This window comes from Cheilinus undulatus, linkage group 7 (assembly GCF_018320785.1).
Source record: "Cheilinus undulatus linkage group 7, ASM1832078v1, whole genome shotgun sequence".
Lineage (NCBI taxonomy): Eukaryota > Metazoa > Chordata > Actinopteri > Labriformes > Labridae > Cheilinus > Cheilinus undulatus.
Window position 1 is genome coordinate 26,876,832 of NC_054871.1, and position 12,048 is coordinate 26,888,879.

The 12,048-nt window shown below is 39.9% G+C and overlaps 2 protein-coding genes across 5 annotated transcripts in view; both read left to right on the forward strand.

The window, feature by feature from the left end:
• Positions 1-235: 235 nt before the first annotated feature.
• soat1 (sterol O-acyltransferase 1) lies at positions 236-8,390 on the forward strand. 3 transcript variants are annotated; one of them, XM_041790676.1, is made up of 16 exons: positions 236-366; positions 868-1,013; positions 2,076-2,134; positions 2,849-2,997; positions 3,135-3,194; positions 3,319-3,426; positions 3,853-4,138; positions 4,228-4,306; positions 4,450-4,534; positions 4,616-4,661; positions 4,747-4,876; positions 4,961-5,058; positions 5,139-5,237; positions 5,366-5,501; positions 6,375-6,520; positions 6,608-8,390. In XM_041790676.1, exons 2-16 carry the CDS (start codon positions 869-871, stop codon positions 6,683-6,685), a joined length of 1,704 nt encoding a protein of 567 aa, XP_041646610.1. In that variant the 5' UTR covers positions 236-366; position 868; the 3' UTR covers positions 6,686-8,390. The 3 variants fall into 3 exon arrangements, with proteins under 3 accessions (XP_041646610.1, XP_041646611.1, XP_041646608.1); XM_041790677.1 differs by having other exon boundaries at positions 266-370; XM_041790674.1 differs by lacking the exon at positions 236-366 and adding an exon at positions 536-587.
• A 442-nt stretch (positions 8,391-8,832) lies between these two features.
• abl2 (c-abl oncogene 2, non-receptor tyrosine kinase) overlaps positions 8,833-12,048 on the forward strand; it is a 35,603-nt gene continuing 32,387 nt past the window's right edge. For both annotated transcript variants that reach the window (XM_041791027.1, XM_041791028.1), the window contains exon 1: positions 8,833-9,478. In XM_041791027.1, the coding sequence (XP_041646961.1) occupies positions 9,262-9,478 (217 nt within the window). In that variant the 5' untranslated portion in view covers positions 8,833-9,261. The remainder of the gene's footprint in view (positions 9,479-12,048) is intronic.

Genomic DNA, 12,048 nt, shown 5'->3' on the forward strand with positions numbered 1-12,048 from the left:
TGCGTGTGCTGAAACTTACAAAATCTCACACAATTACGAAACAGGATTTGGTTATTAAACATGAAATAGAAGTCTGTTTTCATCCAACTCTGTTCGTATTATATGTTGCTGCAATTTTTCTTTTATTTCTTTCATGAAAGTCACATGTGGGGTCTGACGGCAACGATGGTCCACTTCGTGGGCGCTGATGACGTCGAAAGGAGGAGAGACTTTCGACCAATCAGCGTAAGTTTCGCTGCTCCTCATCTCCCCTGTTAATGCAATGGGAAAGGTGAGAAGCAGCCCAGATTGTTGCGATTGAAGGAGTTATATGTCAACATACCAACGCCAGAGGTCCGCTCACTAAGAAACTAGTCGACAGTTGAGGCGAGTATGTATCCTCTGAGTCTCTCGATATATTTTTCATTCCTTTCTGAGTCTGGTAATGTCTCTGTCAACCTGTTTGCGCGGCTAACGATAGACGTCAACAAGTTGGCTAATTTGACTGCATGTTACCTGAGCTAGCAGCTGTGGTTTCTGTTGGGGGAAGCATGCCCGCAAAGCTAAACTAACATCTAACCGGGGGCTATGACGCTCAAAGCTGTGTTGTAAGCTGATGAATGAATCGCAGCTTGTCGCTCAGTCTCTTTAACCAGCCGGGGGAAGCTAACTCTGTGTTAGCTGTGTGCCTGCTGCATGTCTCTGTCATCATGTGAGAGTGATTGTGTTGTCAACTGAGTTTGCTTTGTTTGTCGGTCGTAATCCTCCACATTTTTATCCATGATGAGGAACGAGGAGAGCTAGAGCGCGTCCTGAAGTCGTGCATCTTTATCTGGATAATGACACTGGTTTATTTTGTTTAACTGATATAAGTTTCACGTTTTACAGGATGGAGAGTGACACTGTCCTCCGGTCTCGATGCAGAGCCATTCCTAAGATGCCCACCTTTTCTGATCTGGATAGCTCTCCAGAGGGTGAAAGTAATAGGGGTGAACTTCAGCAAAGAAATGGGGACACACATATTTCCAGCAATGGTAAGAAAATGCCAACTTCCTCATCAGCAGGGCGAAGTTAGAGGACATTGAACTCTAATTACAGACATTTCAGATGAAATGTACAGTTGAGTCAACCCTCACCTCCCTTTTAGATTTTGCTGAATTTCCACAGACATGTTGGCTAATGGCAGCATGACTGATGATGACTTATTGTGGTTAACTTTGTTGAAGAACAGAGGGTTAAGGTTTCTTACTGCTCAACTGACCCCAGTGTCACAAAAATAAGCTCTAGCCAACAAGGAAGTCATGAGAAATGATGATTACAAAACAACCACCTGACATGTTTGTAGATGGCATATTTGGAGAAAAGAACTATGAAATTATCCCTTCAAAAATTGACATCCTATTTATGATACAATATTGGGCTTGGCGTGTTTAATTTGTTGGACAGTTGCCTTTTTACATTTTGATAAATGGGTGGAGATCTGCTGCTTGTCTCTGTTTGGTTGACCTCGATAAGTTTCCAAACTCGTTTATCATCAGGCATCTGTTGAGTTAACCTACATTAACCTTTAAAACAATCAGATGAATTTGCTCAGCTTTGTGAACATTAGCTTTTAATTGCAATGACTTGTACGAGGTGTGTCTTCTTTGGATGTAGCAACACTGGATCCAAAGACTGGTGTAATCTTACTTCTGCTATTTCACAGACTGGTTTTATTGTACTTAATCATTACTTTGTCAAGTACTGGTTTGTTGTAAAGTACTTTAATCAGAGTCAGTATGTCTGTGTTGTTATGGAAAGTCTTTTGTATTTGGCTGTGCTTGTATCTTAAAACAGTTGTAGAGATTTCTTTTTCTAATGCATGTCCTCAAATGGCCTTTGTAGCCACTCAACCACTATCTACTCTGTCATTACTAGAAAATATTTGACATGACATAAAATGATGTTTGCGTTCACTAGGTCAAAGCTTTGTTGAGTCATGGTAACCGGGCAACTCTGTTGACTCTGTTGTTGATATGTCCTAAGCAATATTGTTTAATGTTGTATTATTATTGTGCATGTTGATTTTTCAGAACTGGTTCTGTTTCATATTTCAGGAAAAATTGAAGTGGAACATGTGATCAGCAAAAAGCTACAGCTCAAAAGGAAAGCAGAGGTTTGTAAGTCACTACTTTTGGTATAAAAAGATGAAAAAAAGCCTAAAGGGGTATACACTGAAGTGAGGTTGGGTTTCCTTATGCATGAAACATGTTTATTTTGTCAAGCTTATCATACATTTCCAGATATGCAGTCAGGACAGTTTTCTGTCTGTACATTTTTCTGTTTTCTTCAAATAGCTTATCAAGTAGTTTTTTTTATGGATTCAGTGGTACACACACAAATAATTGTAGGAGGAATTTTTTAAAATAAAACATTATTTCACTGGTGTAAGGCCAGGTAGATCCTCCATGCCATTTTTTCAGATGTAAGAAGTACAAAAAAGGATGAGGCATTTTATTGGTTCCCCATGAGGCATTTTTTGATTTTTAAACGGTAACTGTTTATGTAAAAGCCCATGAACTTCCTTTGAAAACAGAGCATACAGTGTTTTTACTAACTGCTTGACAAATTACAACATTTAGGAGTCATCATAATGTGAACTAAGAGCTGCTTTCAGCAAGTAGTATCATGCCTTTGAGGGTTTCTCAACAACTCCCTCAGGCAAATTAATACATTATTTTCTGTCGGCTGCTGAGGGATTAATATCAATGTCATAAAGCTGTAATTATAAATCTTCTCTCTGACAGCTTCATTCCTTCGTTATTATAAAGTTTAAAGTATCATTTAAGTACTTGCTGTCTATGAATGTCAACTCTTTTCTTTTTCTCAGTACCTGAAGAGTGACCTGATGCGTCAGTTTGACAGTCAGGTCAATGACTTCATGGACAGTCTCATTGAGGAGTCAACCAGCCTGGAGCCTGCACCTGTACCTGCTGCTTTCTCACCTCTGCTGTCCGACAAGGAGAGGAGCAAACTCAGGTGCTGCCCCATGACTTCTCTATCAAATTGGTGCACTTAATACAAGATGTTTTTAGAGTTTAAGCCCTTTCAGACATATTTACTTTTTCCCCAACCATAATTCTAGTGTTTTCTTTACCTTTTATATTTCATCATAGGCATTTTCGGCCTCCTCATGGCCAGGGGAAGCTGTTTGTCGGTCGCAGGTCCCTCTTAGAGTAAGTTGATATGACAGAAAGATCACTACTGCTTCTTGAAAGCTTAAGTGCATCACAATGGTGTCTTATACAGTGGCTTCCTCCAGATATTTGCTGTATAATTCAATAAGTTCCTTTTTTTCAGTGAATTGTTTGAGGTGAACCACATTCGGACCATCTACCACATGTTTATCGCCCTGCTCATTCTCTTTATCCTCAGTACACTGGTGGTGGATTTCATTGATGAAGGCAGGTAATTTGAAAGACTGCTGTGAATAAAACTGTATTTTTAACCCTTACAATCAAGTGAGTTACATAAAAAGGAAATTTCTTATATTTTTAAGCATTTTTTCTCTATTTAATTGATTAAAAAAAGAGTAAAGAAACATAAAAATACTGTCACATAGAATTGCCTCAACACCCAGCAGGGGCTTGTGAAATGTCAGTCATTGGTTGTAGCATTTAAAGAAATTGTCGTAGACGAAAATTATTAATTAATACCTAAATTATTCATGTGTCTCCCAATATTAAATTCATGATAGACAAACGAATCTGGTCAGTATTTGGCTGAAATGCATCCTTCGATATTAATACGGTTAAAGACGTGATTTATTTTTAACAGCTTTTACTTCTGTCATAGCATCAGTCTCAAGTCTGTTCTGTATCTCCTCTACCTCAGGCTGGTGCTGGACTTTGACCTTCTGGTCTATGCGTTTGGACAGTTCCCTCTGGTGGTGTGCACGTGGATCTGCATGTTCCTGTCTGTGCTGCTGGTCCCCTACAGCCTGTTCCACTTATGGTCACAGACCCAGTGTGGCTCTTTCAGTCACCCCTGGTTGTACACTTTGCTGTTTGGCTCTGTATTCCTGCTCTACCAAGCTCTGGGTCTGGGATTCCTGCCTACCTATGTGGCGGTGACCAACAGTTTGCCACCTGCATCCAGCTTTATCGTCATCCTGGAACAGGTAGGAAAATCACTGCACCTCTATTAATATATTTGCTCTTGATATCATTGTTATAGCTGCTTTGTTTTGTCTTTTTGGTGTGATTCCAGGTGCGTCTAATGATGAAGGTCCACTCCTTTGTCAGGGAGAACGCACCAAGAGTCCAGAACTGGGCAAAAGATAAGACCAGTATGACACTTTTTCAGAGACATCATGCTATTTTTTTTTTTTTTTTTTTTTTTTTTACCCAGTTTGTCCATGCCTTTTCGAGAGATTCATTGTTTTCTCTTGATGCCCCTATACTAACAGGCAGTCTCTTCTGTTTTCTGTAGGCCCAGGTCCAGTGGTCCCTCAGGTGTCTCAGTATCTCTACTTTCTGTTTGCACCCACACTCATCTACAGAGACAAGTACCCAAGGTAAGAAGATCTTTTTGGTTGTGTAGTTTTGTGTACATTGGCTGGTATGCTCTGTTTAACTGTGTTACTTATGAAATGCAGGAATCAAGTGATCAGATGGAGCTACGTGGCTACAAAGCTACTTCAGGTATCTACTTTTTTATGCTTTAAAGGCTGACAGGACAAAACGATCTAAGTATTGTATTTACAGTTTTAACCATTCCTTTTTACAGGTTCTGGGCAGTTTGTTTTATGCCTATTACGTGTTTGTGCGGCTCTGCATCCCTCAGTTTCGCAGCATCAGTTTGCAGCTGTTTGATCTGAGGGCCATGGTCCTCTGTGTCTTTAACTCCATTTTACCAGGTATGAGCTGAACAGATCTTTCATTTAAGTTTTAATCTCCAAGAGACAGTACTTCTTTTGTAAAAAAATGTTTTTTCTTTGCAGGAGTGCTGGTTCTCTTCTTGGGATTCTTTGCCTTCCTCCACTGTTGGCTTAATGCTTTTGCTGAGATGCTCCGCTTTGCTGACAGGATGTTTTATAAGGTACCTGTGATGTTATGGTTACAGCAAAACATTAAAATTAAATTATATTTCACTTTAATTAATTTGATTACACATTACAGGATTGGTGGAATTCTACATCTTTTGCCAATTATTACCGCACTTGGAATGTAGTGGTCCACGACTGGTTGTACTACTATGTGTACCGGGATTTCCTGTGGGTGAGCAGTTTTAGCCATTACTTTACGATGTGTTTTTTGCCACATTATCCAAGCTGAATGAACGGTTCAGACTTGCCTTGTATACATTTGCTATAATGTGCCTTTTCTCTCTTCTGCTCTCCTTCCAGATTTCTCAGAAACGTTTTAGACCAGCAGCCATGCTCTTTGTGTTTACAGTGTCTGCAGTCGTCCACGAGTACATTCTTGCAATCTGTTTTGGCTTCTTCTACCCCGTGCTTTTCTGCCTCTTCATGTGCTTTGGAAGTAAGAGAATCAATCTCCCCTATTTTCTCATAAAACCCTGTTTTTATTCTTATAATGAGCCAATACACATTAATGGTTTGTCTATGTAAAACCAAACGTATACAGTGCATTCAGAAAATATTCAGATCCTCTTAACTTTTTTTGGTTGTCTTATGTTGCTGCCTGATGCTACGGAAAAAAAGAATTCTCCCTAATCTGTACTCAGTACCCCATAATGACAAAGTTAAAACTGATTTGTAGAAATCTTTGCAAATCTATTACATTTTCAATTTAGCTCAGGTTCCTCCCATTTCTCCCACTCTTTGCTGAGATGTTTCTACAACTCGATTTGGTCCACTTGTTGTAAATTAAATTGATTGGACATGATTTGGAAAGGCACACACCTTTCTATAGAAGGCCTCACAGCTGATAATGCATATCAGAGAGGAAAAAAAAGCCATGAGGTCAAAGGTACTGCCTGCAAAGCTCAGAGACAGGATTGTTGCAAGGCACAGATCTGGGGAAAGCTACATAAAGATTTTGTTGCACTGAAGGTTCTCAGGAGCACAGTGCCCAACATAATTATTATAAGAGTCTTAGCACAACCAGGACTCCTCCAAGAGCCGGTCGTCTGGCCAAACTGAGCAAATGGAGTATTCAAGTTTGTTATTTTTAATTAATTGGCAAAAAAATCTAAAATTCTGTCTTCACTTTGTCATGACAGATTACTAAGTGCAGATTTATCAGAATCAAATTTTTTTTTTTCGACTGTAGCATCAGGCTGCAACATAAAATTAAAAGAAAGTGTAGGAGGTCTGAATACTTTGTGAATGACCTGTACATAATTTAACTATGTTGAACTGCTCAATTTCTCATCTCGTCTACCTCTTACAGTGATGTTCAACTTCATTCTGCATGACCAGAGAAAAGGTCCCATCTGGAATATAATCATGTGGACGTCCCTCTTCCTGGGTCAGGGAGTCATCATCTGTCTGTACTCTCAGGAGTGGTATGCCCAACGCTACTGTCCCCTGAAGGAGGTAACACCTGTAGTCTTGCTTTATGCAGTTTCTGCTATGTTCACACAAAGCATGCTGAATATGTGATAATTTTTTTGTTTCATTCAGTCTTCGTTCTTTGAGTTACTGAAGCCTCGCTCCTGGAGCTGTGTGAGGAATCCTATGTCAGGCTCTGACAGGCTGTGATCTACGTTTGGACTACTGACAAGGGACCATCACTGATCAGTATAAATGTGACCAGACTTTCTGTTTACCTGTATAATGTCTGGTCTTTCATGTTTGTTTTATTTTATTGCACTAAGGCCAAAATGTTCTCTACTCCATCAGCAGAGTCAAAATGATGCCTTACTTACCTGAAGTACAAGTTCACATGAAATGACATGTGTGCTCTTTAATGTTGATGTATTATTTATTTTTCAGATGTTTTCCCTTTACTTTTGCCTTTATTGACTGTGAAGCCACTCCTTGTGCCATTATGATAAAGATAATCATGACAAGGCAGCTGAATACTAACAGTTACAGATGCAGTAGTAGTCAATATTTAACACTTTGTGTGATTACTACACTGTTGTAAGTAACATTCAGTGAGGGGCTTGGTTACTCACAATTTTAGTTCTGTTTACTGCCAATAAGATTTAAAAAGAAAAATGGTGTTTTGTATAAATCCAAGATGAGCCGTTATCTCTGCATTATACTTAAAAGATTGTAATCTGTGTAGAGGAGGAAAATAAGGATTGCATGTAATATGGTGTTTACAGTCTGGACATAAATATTTTGGAATAATAATGATTTGGTTATATTTTCCAAATCAAAGAGTAGACACTTTATTTTTCCCTTTATCTCCAACTGTAAAGCCACATGAATGTTGGCTGACAAGTCATAACACTGAACTCTATCAGTTATGTGAAGGAAAATGGAAAAGTTTATTATGCTGAATGGAGCTTTTGTATTCTCTGACAACAGAATGTATTTGTCATGATTTTCCCTCCTTGGTGGAGCTGGTTGAACTTACTCTGAACCTGGATGACACTTTATTTTCTTCATGATCAGTTTAGAGTTTTATGAAGGTAAGATCCCTATAGACTATCTTAATTCTTATGTAGATGTTGCAGCTGGCTGCTAAGATGTTCTAACATTGAAATCATGGTGATACTTGATTAGCATTAAGGGCTAATTTCAGCATTGTCAGAGTACATTAAATAAGGCAGTGAATGGAAGAAGGAATGGAAATGTGCTCATTCTCCCACTGGTCTTGTGATGTGTTTACACGTGTGTGTTACTGAGGAACTAACAAGTGCTAATGCACAGTTAATGTCAACTAGTCTGGTATATTGCAATACTGAGAGACTATTTATTTGAGACATGAAATGCATGGTGTAAGGCGGAAACTGCACTTCCATAAACTGTATGACCACAAGGTGGCACTGTATTCAAAGTTTTTTTACACTGTATTCTTCCTCCTCTCAGTTTTGCTGTGCACTCTGGTCAGGAACAATTGAGTCCCTCTCAAGCATCATATGACAAACACAAAAACCAGCCACCTATTTGTACAGATATCAGCAATATTGAAATATCAATAGGTAGAGAAACACATATTTGGTCAAAGCCTTAATCTGAGATGTTGATAGAACAATAGATAAGAAATGTATTTATAGAAATGTGGAGATTAAAGCAGCAGAGATGCCGCTGTATTTAGATGAGATGTTTATTTTTGGGAGAAAAACCTTTCCTATTGGTAATAATTGTTTACTTTTTCTGGCTTTGAAAAGCTTGTGTCAGGTGGCGTTTTTATGGATCTGTATATTTTGGGTTGTAGACAAACGTCTGATATATTATTTAATAACACATCAAAGTGTATAAACTATGAAGAATAAAATGAGTTTGAAGTATAGCTCCCTTCTCTTTATTAACCTTACATAATTTTATGGCCAAATAAAAAGTGTTAAAGTTGTCTTATTTGCCTTTGATTTACACATATTGGTCAAGAACACTGAAGTTATTCTAAATTGCGAGGATTTTAGTAGTATGTAAAAAATATATGTAGTAGTTTTTGTCAGAACCTTAAGTAAAATTCTCGGATTTAAAGCCTGTATTAAATCCATCAGCTACGTCAGCTACCAGTGTTACCTGTGTTGGGGGTATTTTATCACTTTCTACATTTATTTGACAGAGTGTTAGTAGATTTTGTTGTATTAAACATTTGGACAATTTCACAGCGACTACACAGTCTACACCACCTCTTTCCAGCAGTAACCGGTGCCCTGGGGTCTTGGAGAGCCGGTTGGTGTTGGAGAGGTGGAGGAGCATGGTGACAGGGGATCGCGGAGAACCCCCCGCCTTGTGCAACACATCCTCTGTTCTGCGGTAAAGATGGCGGCGTCAGAGGGGGCGCGTAGCGGCCGGACAACGGCAAAAAGGTGCTGAAAAGCTCCGCATTTGTCCGAATCTCGCTCTTCCAGAACAATTTGTAAATACTCGGATACTATCTGGATCGCCGGGATAAAGACAGACAGTGTCATACGCCGGGTTAGTGATTTTATTGTTGAGGCAGGGTGGGTGGGTTTCTGTGATAGCTGCTAACGTTAGCGAACAGGCTAGCTAAACAGGCTAATACGGGCTAGTTAGCTCGGTGAGGGAGTGTGAGGAGGGGACTGAAGGAGACTGTTCGGGCCAGGCCGCTCCAGCTTGAAGGAATGTGAACCAGAGGTGCGCAGGGGGGTTTGCTCGCTTCGTCCCAGACATCCTTACACCTAACTACCGGGATGGGACAGCAGGTAGGCCGCGTCGGTGAGGGCACATCGACCGGACTCCAGCCACCACAGCCCCACGCTCCCCAACCGCACCAAGGGAAGGGGAACCGGGGGAGCGGCGCCGGGAGGAGACCCCGAGAACCCGGCAGTAGCACCGGGACACCGCCAGGAAGGACTGCTGCAGTAAACGTGCCCGACCCAGGGATCAATATATTCGTGCAGCATTCAGGTAACTAGAGAACCACATTAATGTATATGGGTGTGGGAGACGATAAAGTGGTCCGTGATACTTTGATATTTGTTTGCTGCTGATTAGCATCTGCTAGCTGATCCCATGCTAGTTTGACAACGACGCGTTAGCGGAAATAGCCATCCCTCATAACTGTAGCTTTAAGAAAGTGTAAATTTCTATTTTGTCTGTGTGTTCAGCAAGGAGGCAGTTTCTTTCAAAAGACAGCAAAGTTTCCCAGATTTGACACCAGGGAAACAGTTTGTTGGACTGGAGCCTATGTGTGTGTTGCATGTGACCCAGTGATCCCAGAGGAGAGACAATGTTTTTTAAAAGAGGAGGAGTCTGGAGCTCAGCCTTAAGGATCATGTCTAGAAGTTAGCTGGTTATGTTTTCCTCTAAGGCCCCTCTGTGTGTTTCTTGGTTTGGTAAACAGTGATTCGTGCCTCAGGAGGTTGAGCAGCGATTCCACCCCATTAACTCACTATAGCAGCCACCGCAGGCTCACATTACAATAGCTTGTGCTTTTCACATGCTCACTTACATCCTCTGTCTGATTGTGTCTACAGTTACAACACACTCAGCAAGATGACTGCACAGTCTGATCCTGTGGGAAATCTGTGTGAATTATTAAAGTCACCTTTCATTACATGGATACAATAGCGTAAAAATTAAAGATTAAAGCATTTCTTGTATGATAATGTTTTCATACCATAATATATAGCTTTATGTATGATCAGTTAATTAATTAGTCATATACATAGTAGATTATATTAAACGGAGGTGTGGCAGTCCCTCCCATCGCCCATGTTCTTGCCTTAGAGCCACAGCTGGACACTGATATTGTTATCTGCTCTGTGAGTCATGGAGAAAAGGCCAAGCAATCACCCCTCATTGCCCTAAATGGCTTGCCGTCTTCCTTCCTTTAAGCATGGTCTATGAGTGGCTGACATGAGCTTCTAACTAATGCTGATGACAGGACGCCTACAAAGTGACAAGTATAATGTCATCACTTTACAGTTTTCTATTCCAGTGGGCGTTTATTGCTCATACTTTACCATGGCAATCATGCAAGTGATCACACACAGTTTACTACTAAATCTCGCTGGTTATAATGTCTTTTGTTTGACTTAATCTCACACCCTTGATGTAAACCTTTCTGGATATTTGGTGTATGTCCACCTACATTTGGTTTTATTTCTCCCTCATTTGTATAGTCCAGGCCACTCATCATGTGCTGATACCTACTGTATGTAAAATTGATATCTCAGCATCAATTCCAGTATGCAATGACACATAGATGGTGTAAGCTTTGGGAAACGGAGCACATTTTCAATTCCTGGCTGCTACATCTCTAAAGGAGCCTTCCTCAGTTTGAAGTACATGTACAGACGAACAGACCTGCTAAGTGCTCAACCACTCAGTGGCTGCATCATCACCCTGTTCCCCGATGTTCAGGCAGGAGAGGCCTTTTTATAGCAGCCAGGATGCGGTGAGTAGCAGGAGACTGCTACTCTTCAAAGCACACAATAATAGAACAAAGATTCTTAAGTGAGCCAGCTTGGTCCTGAGCACTCGTCTCACAGTCTTTCTCAGGTAGTTAATAGATGTGATCAGCATGCAGTTATTTTACATGCTTTTTTTGGATAAACTTGGATAATTAAGTTGGTTTATTATGTCTAGAGTTCTTATTATAATGAAGCTGGTGCTTGGAATTGCTAAAATAACTATATTTGTTATAAGTTGTTCATTCTCAATAACTCATTTGGCATTTATAGAGTAAAATGCCTAAAAAGAAAATTCCATGATACCAATTTATCTGCAAAGTTTTGAAGAAAAGGAGCCATACAAGATGCCATACTACTATTTATGATATAAAGTATGGTATGATGGAAAACACCAAAGCACTTAGGCAAGCAGTGACTGGCCATAGTGGCCATAACATGCTGGACAAATGACTAAAAAAACTGAACACAACAGACCACTATTAATCTGATTATTTTGACTGATTGAATGGTCTTTGTGCTTGTTTTGTGTTCTGTTGATTTGGCAGTGGCATCATGTGAGCAGGTCTTGAATAGGGGAAGTCTGGAAAAGAGGAACTTTGTTGATCTTCTGCAGGGAAACTAGAGTGTCACATCAGCAAAAAAATACTAAAAACATTTTTTATATTTACAGATGCTTAAAGGCCCAGCACATTAAAGAAGTTTAAATAATCCTGCCTTTAAACATACTGGCATTCTTCTGAAGCTAAATGATGCCTTCTTGGTATGTAATTGAAAGGTGCCAGTCTATGAGGAATGTGTTTTTGTCTGTCGAACTCATCCGTGTATCTTTTCAGTATCAATGGGTATTATCTTTGCACTTGCTGCTACTTGAGTTTCTTTAAGTATTTATGAAACATCTGAGTTATTTTAGGAGGGTAAAGAAGAAGCTGCAGGTTCTCATTGAACGTAAATGTGTTTGACACGGTCAATGGCCTTTACTCCCTCCTTCATGTTACCTTCTTTAAACTGCGAAGATCCCAGTTTTGGGTTGTCTCCTTCCCTCATTTTGGATTTTGCCAATAC

Excerpts from the sequence above, each read along its gene's own strand:
- soat1 (XM_041790674.1), top strand. The coding sequence starts at position 568 with ATGACGCTCAAAGCTGTGTT. Across the intron at positions 3,427-3,852 it reads GATTTCATTGATGAAGGCAG|GCTGGTGCTGGACTTTGACC; the intron begins GTAATTTGAAAG and ends CCTCTACCTCAG. Across the intron at positions 5,059-5,138 it reads CTGACAGGATGTTTTATAAG|GATTGGTGGAATTCTACATC; the intron begins GTACCTGTGATG and ends TACACATTACAG.